The sequence below is a fragment of the Octopus bimaculoides genome, chromosome 4, assembly GCF_001194135.2.
Source record: "Octopus bimaculoides isolate UCB-OBI-ISO-001 chromosome 4, ASM119413v2, whole genome shotgun sequence".
NCBI classification, from domain to species: Eukaryota; Metazoa; Mollusca; class Cephalopoda; order Octopoda; family Octopodidae; genus Octopus; species Octopus bimaculoides.
In genome coordinates, this window is record NC_068984.1 from 104,022,019 (window position 1) to 104,034,989 (window position 12,971).

The 12,971-nt window shown below is 37.8% G+C and overlaps 1 protein-coding gene across 2 annotated transcripts in view; it reads right to left on the bottom strand.

The window, feature by feature from the left end:
• LOC106882625 (autophagy-related protein 16-1) overlaps nucleotides 1-12,971 on the bottom strand; it is an 80,121-nt gene that overhangs the window by 58,777 nt on the left and 8,373 nt on the right. For both annotated transcript variants that reach the window (XM_052967333.1, XM_052967334.1), the window contains exons 2-3: nucleotides 10,976-11,090; nucleotides 3,668-3,749 (exon numbers count right to left, since the gene is read on the bottom strand). In XM_052967333.1, coding sequence (XP_052823293.1) covers nucleotides 3,668-3,749; nucleotides 10,976-11,090 — 197 coding nt within the window. The remainder of the gene's footprint in view (nucleotides 1-3,667; nucleotides 3,750-10,975; nucleotides 11,091-12,971) is intronic.

Consider the following 12,971-nt stretch of genomic DNA (forward strand, 5'->3'; position numbering starts at 1 on the left):
TGTTTCCCTAGATAGTTCTCCATTGGCTGCAACTGTCTGACTTCTACCACACACACACACAGGAAGCTAATGTGATATAAAACCATTGATGAAATGAGCTTAAACTCAGCCATAGGCCCTGAAGAATTCCCAACAATCCACCTAAAGAAATGCAAAGGGGCTTTAGCAAGATCACTACAGATCCTCTTCCAGAGCTTCCTTGCAACCAGGAGACTTCCCAGAAAGTTAAGCAAAGGAATATGTCCTATCCATAAGGGAGGTATCACAGAAGATGCTTAAAATTATAGACCCATCTCTCTAACTTTTCATGTCAGCAAAGTCATGGAATGCATTGTCAGGAGGAAATTGATCATGGTTCTAGAAGAAACCCAGCATTGCTTCTGCTCAGGATGAAGCTGCCTTACACAGCTTTTGCAGTATTATAACGGGGTACTGAAACAACAAATGAATCACTCAAATGTGGATGTGATATATCTTGATTTTGCAACAGCTTTTGATAAGTTTGCTCACGGGAGGATATGTCACAAGCTAGAGACTTGGCATAATCAGAAAATTGGGAGAGGGTTTACATGACTTCTTAAAAGAAGGAAACCAGGTTGTGGCAGCTAATGGAGCCTTCTCCAAGGAGACAATAATAGAGAGTGAAGTGCCTCAGGGAACTGTCTTGGGATCGCTACTGTTTATGGTGGCTCTTTCAAACATGCCATCAGTTACACAGACAGTCGCACTTATAGCAGATGACTTTTGAACAGGAATGCTAAGCTGCTTTCAAAGCAGATAACATCTGAACAAGAAATGCTCAAAGGGAAAACAACAAAAAGACATAGGAAAACACTGGGGAAATAACAAATATTACAACAAACATGTCAAAAACATGTAATGAGATGGGAATGGTTTAAGGTGTGTCCTTAAATTCCACCAAAATGTATTATTTTAAATGCAGACATAAAGAAAAAAACCTAGTTCCTGGAATTTAAGCAGCCTTTGGAGGCTCTTAAGTTCTTTAAAAGATATCATTTTCCAAGATAACATATCAAACATCTTTTTGACCTGTTAATATTGTATTTAGTTTTGGAAAGGAATTTCCACTTGTAGTTAATCCCTTCGTCTTTAAGCTTCCAGATTAATGCTGAGAGTGTTGTTGCATGTCACTTCCCATGGTGCCTGAAGGTTGAAAGACAGTTATTATCATCATTTAGCATCATTATATCTGGATTAAATTTTCCTTTCACTGATCCAATATAACACTTGATCTTTAAACATTGTTATAATTAGCTGATACCCATGCTTCATAAGCAACAGAAGATATATTGCATTCCTACTCTAGAAGATATTTAGATTTATTTCTACAAGTGCGTCCAGAGCAAGCTTGAGTCGTCGGTTATATTGATATAGGTATTTACATTAGGAGGTTATCTTGTGGATTATCAGCTAATTTATTGTTTACTTCTAAGTCCCAGTTAACTTGCTAAGAAAACAGAATACTACATACATATTGTGGCTTTCATCAAAGAAAAAAATTCACCTTGGAGTACATTTCCTATACCAGATTACCTTGAACAGAAACAGTTTATAATAAATTAAGTTAAGATTAATATCATCATCATCATCATCGTTTAATGTCCGTTTTCCATCCTGGCATGGGTTGGATGGTTTGACTGAGGTCTAGAGAGCCAGTGGCTACACCGGGCTCTAATCTGATCTGGCAATGTTTCTACAGCTGGATGCCCTTCCTAACGCCAACCACTCCAAGAGTGTAGTGGGTGCTTTTTATATGCCACCAACATGGGGGCCAGTCAGGTGGTCCTGGCATAGATCATGTTCAGATAGTGCTTTTTACATGTGACCAGCACAGGAGCCAGTCAGGGGGTACTGGGATCGGCCACATTCGGATGGTGCTTTTTACATGCCACTGGCACAGGAGCCAGTCAGACGGACCTGGTATGGACCATGTTTAGTTGGTGCTTTTATGTGCCACCAGCATGGGAGCCAGTCAGGGGGCACTGGCCACAGTTCCGATTTTGGTTTCACTTGACTCAACAGGTCTTCTCAAGTTTATCATATCGCCTGATGCATCAGGGATACTCTTAACTGAGCCGGACATGCGATACTAGCATAGGCCATGGCTGCGATCTCACTTTAGTTGCCGGGTCTTCTCAATTACAGCATATCTCCAAAGTCTTGGTCTTCTGTCGTTGCTTTTGTGAGGCCCCAATGTTCAAAGGTCATGCTTCACCACCTCATCCCATGTCTTCCTGGGTCTACCTCTTCCACAGTTAGGGAGTGGCATTTTCTCACACAGCTGTCCTCATCCATACATAACACGTGACCACACCAGTGCAGTTGTCTCTCTTGCACATCACATTTGATGCTTCTTATGCCCAACTTTTCTCTCAGGGCGCTTACACTCTGTTGTGCATGCACACTGACATTACACATCCAGTAGATCATACTAGTTTCATTTCTTTCAAGCCTACACTTCCTCAGCAATCATGGCTCATGTTTCACTGCCATGTAGCATGGCAGTTTGCACACATGCATCATACAGTCTACCTTTCATCCTGACCGAGAGGCACTTAGTTGTCAGCAGAGGTAGGAGCTATTTTCTATCTGGAGCCATGTAAATAAAAAAAACCCAGTACACTCTTAAGTGGCTGGCTTTAGGAAGGGCATCTAGCTGTAGAAATCCTATCAAAAAAGACATTAGAGCATGACACAGCCCTCAGACCCATCAGATCATGTCAGATTGTTCAACTCATGCCAGCATGGAAGATGGACATGAAATGATATGAACTTTCTTTATTCTATATTACATTTTGATTTGGGAGATTATTCATTAACAGAAAAATTACTTTCCTTACATTCAATGAGTGCAAACATGGTTATGTGATTGAAAGTTTGCTTAAAATAATGGTTTTGGGTTCTACCTCAAAATCTAGCAGCTTCATAGCCTTGAGTCAATCAAAGGCTTGTGTATAAAATTGGGTAGGCAGAAACAATGTGGAAGGCCATCAAAAGTAGATAAACCTAATCCATCACCTAGTTTTACACAACCATCTGACCCTGGTTGAGGGGTAGGTAGCAAAGTCTACTGTAATGCAACCTTTTGGGCTAGGTTTCCAACCTATGGATAGAACAATTTTCTACCAGCCTCAAGATTCTGAAAAGACAGGTGAAAGACAATACCTTTCCTCTAACCAAGTAAATAAAATAAAAGTTTTAATCACGTGATCAGACTATCAGATGACCGATCAGACTATCAGATGCTGTTACACATTGCTGGTCACAATGTGCTATGTACTGTTTTAGCCTTCAAATGACACCAACCCGCTGGCTAGGCAAGCAGTACCCCCACCCCCACCACTTGATTAAGAGTGGAGACTGGAGTAACATGAAATGAAGCGTTTTGCTCAAGAACACAATACACCCATGATCTACTGAATGAGAGTGCAACAGCCTAACCATGAGGCCATGCACCTTCACAAAAAAGTTTTAATATATTGCTTTATATTAACTGTAGGCATTCTCACAGGTAGGATGCAGTTAAAACAGAGTTCTATCAGCTTGATTTGGGAATTAACAGGTAAATCAAATGCTAAAAGATTTCTTTAGGTATCAATGTTGATAATTCTGGAAATATGGTTTCAAGGAATATAGCAAAAATAACCTCAGCAATTTGTCGATGGGATTCTGTAAGCTCTTCCTGCTTTTTAAACAGTTTTTGATCAGAAATTTGATTTTTGTCACCACTGAAATGGAAGAAAAAAATATAAGGTAAAAAAAAAAAAAAGAGAATAAGAAAAACAGAACATTTAAAATTAAGATTTAATATATAAATATACATTATATAACAAACTGAAATTTTTTTCTAAATACATTTATCATCAAGTAATGCTCTAATAAACAAATTCTAGAGGTAGAGTCAGTGACGGATGTTGTGAAGAGAAACAGGAGATGGTTGGCTTGTGTCTTGGGGAACAATAAAAGTAACTGGGTGACAGGAGGGATGGAAATGATTGAAAGAAATTAGAGGAAAAACATAAATTTCTCAATTCCTATCTACAGCACATCCCTGCTGTCCCAGGATGTACTTCCTACTTAAATTTCAGTCCAAAAGGTAGTGTCTGCTCACATATAAACTCCATTCTTCCTATCTTTGAACTATCTCACCTGGATTCAGCAATTATGACTTTTAGCTCATCTGGCTCAAAGTCGTTTTCTCTCACTCCTCAAAATATATCTGCTTTTTCTATAATTCTCCTAATTCCTCAAATGATAGCTACTCTTTGACCATACATCCTCCTGCATTGAGAGCATGTATTTCACCTATCTCCTCTCCTAAGTCACCATTCTTTATGACTTCAACACTTACAACTCCTCATGGCTCTTGCATTCATCCCACACCAATGCTGCTAGTGCAGAATCCAAACCCTTTGCTACTTTACACTAACTTGTTTCATCATTTATTCACACTGCAGATCAACACACAGTTGATCTCTTTTACACCACAAAACCCATCTCAACTAAACAATAATGGCTTCAAAAGCAGTACTCCTATGGAGAAAGCCTCCACCTTCACTGGTCACCTTGCAGCCAACTCTACACAGCACACACTTTACCAATCCCTTCCAAAACCTACCTTGTTTCACTCTACCAGGTTCCCCACACTGCATACACACATCCCAAATGCAGAAATACTCTGAGCTGTTTTAAACAAACAAGGCCACTAGCATTGTCATTTCCATTAAACTCAAATTTTACAGCCCTGAACTTGTTTCTATACTTGTCAAACTCTTGTTCTCTACAGAGATATACCTTGACATTTAGAAACATGCCACAACGTGTCCCATTCCAAAAAAAGGCAAACCCTTCTGACATAGTCAACTATTATCCTATTTCTCTTTCCCAACAAATAGCTCTAAAGTAATGGAGACAGTCATTAACAACAATGTCTCCATCACCACAAATTTCTTTCTCCCCTCAGTTTCCATAGATCCAGTACCACTGGTGGCATACAGACTTATGTCACTCACCAGTGGAATTTCACTTTAGAGAAGTTCAGTAAAAGCAATGTTGCAGCCCTATACATTAGCAAAGCTTTCAACCATGTCTGGCATGCATATCTTCTATCCAAACTTCCTGCCCATAGGCTCCACTCAACTCTCATCTCTTGGATCAGTAGTTTCCAATCAGATCACACCATTGGAGTATGCATTGACTTAAGCTCTTTCTGCTCCCACTCTCAATCAACTGTTGTGTTCCTCAGGATTCAGTTTTGTATTCCACTCTCCTCCTCCTTTACATTAACAACCTTATGTTCCACCAAATCCATCATCCACACACATGCAGATGACAGAAACCTTCATTCCTCCCTAACTTTCCAATAATGCATCATCAACATACAGCCTAGACAGCACTTCAATCAAAGTATACAAGGTGTTTGGGTTAAATTTAATAATTCGCATAAGAGGAAAATATAACAATATCCCAAACAAAAATTAGAGTATTTGAAAAAAAAAAAAAAAAAATGTCAACTAGATTGTTGCTGGAAGGTAACAATTTACACAACATAGCTGCCTTCAGCCTCCACCACAACCTCAAGACAGCTCCAGAACCTGGTACATGTTCCCTGCTGTGTTCCCAAGAAGATCTTTGAATACCTCCAAGATCTTGGCCACCAGCTTGGCTTTGCTGTTGCAGATAAAGCAGTGTCTTTTCCAACTGCTCCCCACACATAGTAATCCATGAGATTACAATCAGGAGAATTAAGAGGCCAGAAATTAGAACTAGTGAAATCATGGAAATTTTCTAACGACCACTTCTAACTCTTTCCAGAGGTATGGCAAGGAGCCAAATCCTGCTGCCACACATACAGCTTTCCAGCAGTAACCCTCTCCAGCCAGGGTTTGACTATAGTCTTGAGTAGCTTCACATAGCCTCTGAACTAAGCCTAAAGCCCTGTTCTAAGATGTGGGGCAGTTTGACATCACCCTTACTGAAGATACACCCAAACACCACCATAGTTTGAGGGAACTTAGTTTTCAAGATACGTGAGATATCACATGGATTGTAGGCAAGCCGCCTGTTGTTCTGGGTGTTGTGCAAGTGGTTCTGACAGAAGTTCTTTTCATCTGAGAAGAACCAGATGATCTCCAGCTCAACAGGATGCCCCAGATTGTTCAAGAATTTCTCTGCTTTCCATTAAGCAGTTCTCCTTGGCTTTGGATGTCAGAATTTGTCCCTTGAACATCTTGTACGAGTGGTAGCAAAGAGCCAGTTTCATAGTAGTAACTTCAATACCCATCCCTCTCACTAAAGCCCAGATTTTCTTGCTCAAATCTTCTATCACATTGCCCTGTAGTTGTTGGATGAATTCCAGCGTGTGGATACAGTCAAAATGCCTGCTGTATCTGTTCCTGCTAACCATGGCTTCATAGTCTCTGTTACAGCTGACCATCTCACATCTTTCAGCCTTTACTGTGTTCCCAAAGCATTGAGCAGCGAGTATGATTTGGCATTTTGATACCCAATACAAATCATCATGCACCAGCATGACCGCAGCCACTTGGCTGAAACACATAAATAAATAAATAAATATAGATAACTTTTTTCTAATATTTAATAGCTTCCAGTCTCCCATATCAGCTAAATTTTTCTCAACTACAACTTCATTGACCCCCAAATTAAACTCAAGCCTAACATATAAATCTAACATCTGATATTAAAGCAACACTTATATTATTCCCTGTATCATTGTTCAGTAGCAGAACAAGAACAGATATGGGGGATATATCTGGCATGAGTAACAGAATGAGAACAATTTACTCCTGTGGATCAAATAAAGCATGCAGTTTCAAATTCTGAGGACATTAATTGGTATGATAAATTTAGAATTCACTGAGGAGAAATTTAGAATTCATAACCATACATATGTCCGTCTTGTTTCTTGGTGAATATGAAGTCTATCTGGTTTCTGTGTTTGCCACATTGGTAGGTGATCAGATATTAAACTAATTTCCTGAATTAGTGTTGTAGATGGTTAAATCATTTGCATTACAGCAAGTCAAGAACCACGAGGACTATAATATAAGGTAAATAGAACTAGGGAAGAGGTAAAGAAAGAGTAACTAAGTAGCTGAAATGCTATACTTCAAAGAGTGAGTTGTCAGAAAAACAGGTACTGGGCACAAGTATGGTTGTGTGGTTAAGAAGTTTAAACTGAAATCATATGGCTCTGTATATGATCCCATTGCATGGCATTTTTGGAAAAAGAGACTTGAGAATGAATTTAAATAGGTGGAAATTACATGAAAAAACCTTCAAACTGTTCTTAAGTGATCCACCTAATTCACTGTCTGGCTTAACACCTCTACTTAACCCTTGTGATGTGTTCATAGTCAATTTGCTTAGTTCACACTAATATCTGGTACAGTATAATCAGCATTTAATGTCCATCTCCCATGCTATTGGATGGTTTGACAGGATCTGACAAGTCATAGGATTGTATCAAGCTCCAAAATCTGCTTAACCTGGATTCTACAACTGGATGCCCTTCCTAATGCCAACCAGTTTAGAGTGTACTGGGTGCTAGTTAGGTCACCACATAACTCACAAGAAAAAGAGTCCTCTCAATTGAGTGGAGTTGTAGTAGAGAGGGAGGTGGCTTTATGCTTGATGTCGAGGGGTTAAAATATGATAAAGATACAGGCACAAGTGTCTTGCTATAGAGAAGATGTATGGCTACCTCGTACTATATAAGGGTGAGTGGGAGTAACTGGAAAGAAGATAGAGATACTGGTGATGACATGTCAGACTGAACTGTGTAATATAGGAAGATGAGTATGAGAGAATACAGACAGAGGATCAGGGAGGGTGGGTAGGTATGTTCATAAGAGCATGAAAGGAGAGCAATGCATGGTTAGAGATGGGGGTAAAGGTAAATTATCAGTATGGATGAAAGATACAGGAGTGGCTCAGGAAGGAGGTGATATGTGGCAGTACAGAAAGGGTAGGGAGTAGCAGAATAATAAGCCTGTACCTTTCAAACTCTTATCCCACTATTGAATAAGATTTAGAATGATTGAGTGTATCAGGGTTTCATACAACTCATTAGCTTGGTATTGCAGCACTTTAACAATTATTTGTTACTTATATTTTCCCAGAACAGATATTCTGACTCCCATCAGAACAATTCAAAAAATCAATTCCAAATGAATTTTGCACTTGATACTAAAAGAAACATATTGTTTTGGGTATTCTTTTACTGGTTCCAATCATTGGATTGCAGCCATACTGTGGCCCCATCTTCTATCAATATTGGCCCTGGCACTTAGTTTAACAATGTTTACTTGATGAACCACAAGATTACAAGATAAAGAGAAACAAAGAACACAGGTATATACATCCACATACACACATACATACTTATACACATATGCATACACAATACATTTAAGTATATCCAAGTTTTCATGCTAGACAATTATTGTTGAGGCATTGCTTTTAGAGCTGGATATCTTTCCTGTTGCTAACCCTCATCTGTTTTTTGAGTAAGGAAATTTTCATTTCACTCATCTTTGAAAGCACAGAGATACTGGATAATTTGCAGAGGAATGACAAGAAACAACACCATATACAGTTCAGTGGTTTTTCATGTTAGCACAGAATATAAATATTCACGAAGTATACACACACATCTGTATACATTCATAAATATGCCTTGTACAGTTCTCATCTACCACATTCGCTGGACTAGGGTTCTAGTACAAGATTCTCGACCAAAATGCTTTGTAGTGGGACTAGACTCAGAGCTATGTGCAGCCATGTCTGCACCTACATACATTCATATGTACATATATACACACACACACACATACATGTCCTCCCATACACACACACAACTAGCTTCTTTACAGTTTATGCCTGACAAAATCTACTTACAAGTTATTGATCAACCTGTGGCTATAGAAGATGCTGAGCAGTGGAATTGAATCCCAAACCATATGGTTACAAAGTACCTTTTAATCACACAGACACATACATATTTCATCACTATTTTTTAATGCCCATCTATGCTGATTTGGATCCAAGAACTGCATCATGCTCCAATGTTTTCTTTGACTTAGTTTCTATAGCGCTAGACATTCTTCCTAATGCCAACCACTTTACAAAGTGTTACTTTTTTGTGGCAGTAGCACAAATGAGGTTATCATGTAACTCACAAAACTAAGATCTCAAAATGAAAGGGATTACAATAGAGAGGAAGCAGCTTTATGATAGGAGACAAGAGATTAAAGTGTGAGAAAAGGGTCTACAGCAGAAAAGATATTTTGCTGTAGAGGAGAGGATGAGAGTGACCAGGATAGAGCTGAGAAAAGACAAAACAGTGGTGACAAAATGTCAGGGTGGAGCTTCAGGGTGGAGCTTCAAGGTACAAGGTGAGTAGGAGTGGAGAAAAGGGAACAAAAAAAGTGGATGTGCCGAGTTTGTAAGTGTGTGGGAAGAGTGAGGGACGGTTAGAGATGGAGCATAATGAATGAAGAACAAGGATTGAGATGCGAATGATGATAAATATGCATTGGAAGGAGGTAAAGAGTAGTAGATGACGTCTGTACAGATTGGGTAGGGTTGAGGGTAGATGTAGTGAATGGTGGACAAGGGTGAAGGAGTGATTAATGATATGTGAGTTGGGGAGAAAGTAGGAGATGAATGATAGTACACAAAGGGGGTGAAGAGCAGCAGAATCGTAAGTTGCAATTTGAAACCATTGTCTGTCTTATCATACTTTAGTCTCTGAACACCTAGCATAATGCCACTTTGTCCTCTGTTGCAATCTCACTTAGTTGAGTGGGACTTCTTTCTTTCTTGTCTTACAAGTTACTTGGCAACCTCACTACTGCTGGTGTTACAAAAAAAAAAAAATCACCCAGTAAAGTGTTTGGCACTAGGAAAGTCATCCAGCTGCAGAAATCATGCCAAAGTAAGCATTGGAGTTTGATGTAGTCCTCCAGTTTGTTGGATCCTAACAAACTGTTCAATTCATGCTAGCATGGAAAACAAGCATAGCTGTTACCTTTTCAAACTGTTCAACTAATGCTAGCATAGAAAACAGTCAGTTGTTATCCAATTTTATTAAATATTATCAAATTAACTTCTTTCTTATCTATATGGCACACAATTCATGTGAAGAACTTTGAAATCATTTGACTTAATTACTGAATACAAATATATACCTAATCCATGTTAGGTATCATAGACAAGATGACAAAAGATTATGTGTAATATGTTATGTAAAAGACTCATGCAAGCACGGAAAAAAATACTGAGCTGCTACTGAGAAGACTGAAAATTTTCCATGTAGTACAAAAGTTTTTTTTGTTACAAATAGTTAACCAATTAATGACCATTTCATCACAGAGACTTCTTTCTCTGAGAACCTTAACCCTTTTGTTACTATATGTATTTCTGTTGATATGCACTGTCTTTCATTAAATTTTAAGAATGAAGAATTTGGTAAAATGACTGTTATTAAGCTGGTGTTTGGAACATAAATTAACATAGTAGATTTGGTCACTTTAAAACAGGAATTTTGCATCATAAATCCAGGGGCAGTCTCAGACGGCAGTATCAAAAGGGCTAAATGGTCCTCATGAGGTTATTTCATCCTGGATTCAAATAACAGCTTGCTTAATTATAACGATTTCAATATTGTTTTAAAGAAAAAAGCTGAATTAGATATCATTCATTATAGCATATTAAAGAACTCCAACATTTTGAGTATTATAGACAATAGCTTTTGAGCATGGTGTGAATGCAAGCAATACAAATGTTATTACATTTAAAAATTTTTAAATGGAACCTTGCAGTATATATGGTCACAATATAGAAAATATTTTGTTAAACCCTGCAATATCCATAAATAAAGAAATAAAATAGCTTGTCAGTATTATCAAACACTGAATTCAAGGAAACTTACCTAGCATCTCCTCTTATATGTAAACTGATATTTTCTTCCTTCAATTTAGCAGCTTCTACTTTGAGTTGTTCATTTTTAACAGCTAATGTGGTGCTAGATTCAAATAACTTATTGTCTGGAAAATGAAAACAGCACAAAATAAACATGGCGTGTTATTTTCCAAGAATAATTCTGATTTATCCTAAAATAATTTTAATGTAAAACCATCTTCGGAAAATTAATTAAGGCAGAAGATATTATGTTATTATGCATTCAACTAATAGCCAAATATTAGCATTATGATTAAAACAATATTATTTTGTATTATATCAAGTTCTGACTTGTTTAACTGAGCACTACAAGAAATTTCAAGCAAATAATGTTATTAAAATTAGTTGTAGTGGTAGAGAAAACCCCATGATCTTTGCAGACCCTCCTAGATGGTTGTGGTCAATGTAGTTGATGCTCAGTTTGAACATCTGTAGGTTAGATAAGGAGAGAATTCTATAGTGTAGTTTTGGGAAGGAAGAATTGAATGCAATGTTTAGTTGGCATTTGGGACATGAGACAGCCAAAAAGACAACTGAGAAAACAGATATTATAGGAAAGTTTGGACAGTGGTGGTGTGCAGCTAGCTAGATCAGAGAGCAAAAAGCAGAGAAAGGAAACAATATGCCATTGAACTAGCAGCTGTATCATTGATGAGTGGGGTATTTTGAAATGGGATCTAGAATCTTTGTGTATGTAGTAGCAGTACAACCATAAATGTGAGGACAATGTGTATACTGTAGCAATATAACCAGATATGAGAGGATTACACTATTACACTTGAATTTTTAAAGGGTCCAATGACTGCCATAGCAATATCATTGTAAACTGCTAAAGGTGATACAAAGGTGTGACTGGAGAAAGATGCAATTATATAGAAGAATCAAACTATTGATCAGGTTATGAAGGTCACAGAGAGAGTCATACCACAATTGATTCATGACAGGGTAGACGTAAATGAGATGCAGTTTGGTTTTGTGCCTGGAAAAGGAATGACAGATGCAATCTTCCTAGTGAAGAAACTGCAGGAGAAGTATTTCACTAAGAGTAAACCATTATTCCTGGCCTTCATTGACCAGAAGAAGGCATTTGACAAGGTATCACACACAGTATTCTAGTGATCACTAAGGAAAAGAGGCATTGATGAAATAATCTGTGAGCAGCATAACTTTTTTTCTTTTGGAAAAATACTTTCTTTACATGTTTCATCTCACAAAACTGATTTACATCTTTCATATGCAATTGCTAGCTACATGGCAACCTCAACATTACCAGTGCCACAGAAAAAAAAGCACCCAGTACACTCTGTAAAGAGGCTGGCAATAGGAAGAGCATCCAGTCATAGAAACAATGCCAAAGCAGACACTGGAATATAGCACAGTCTTTTGACCCTGCTGAACTGCCCAACTCATACCAGCATGCAAGATGGATGTTAAATGATAATGATGATGACAATATGTATATGGCAGATTTATTATTAACCACAGCAGTGAAATCCTACATATGAAATTAATGAGGAAGTGAGTGGGTATTGCATAGACAGTTATAGCTCTGATGCAGTTCTTAAGCTGGATCAGTATGATACACTATGGCAAGGTTAGAACTTTGAATTACAAATACAATCAAGAGGAAAAGAAGCATCGTGCCCCAGTGTTGAATTAATACTTTATTGATTTGAAAAGATTTGAACTCAGTGTGATATATATATATATATATATATATATATATATATGTAAATATATAAAAACAAAAGGATAAAGAGAGCAAAGGTAAGGTTGAAGAATTTTATGGATAGAGTCTTACAGCTGTTTCTGGGAAGATCCAGTACTTCCCTTCATCGGAGACAGAAAAAATGAAGTTATCTATTATTATGTGCTGATGTGCTGAAAAAAGAGAGAACAGTACTTGAAGAGTAGTTTCCTACTCTTCAAGTACTGTTCTCTCTTTTTTCAGCACATCACACTCTTTA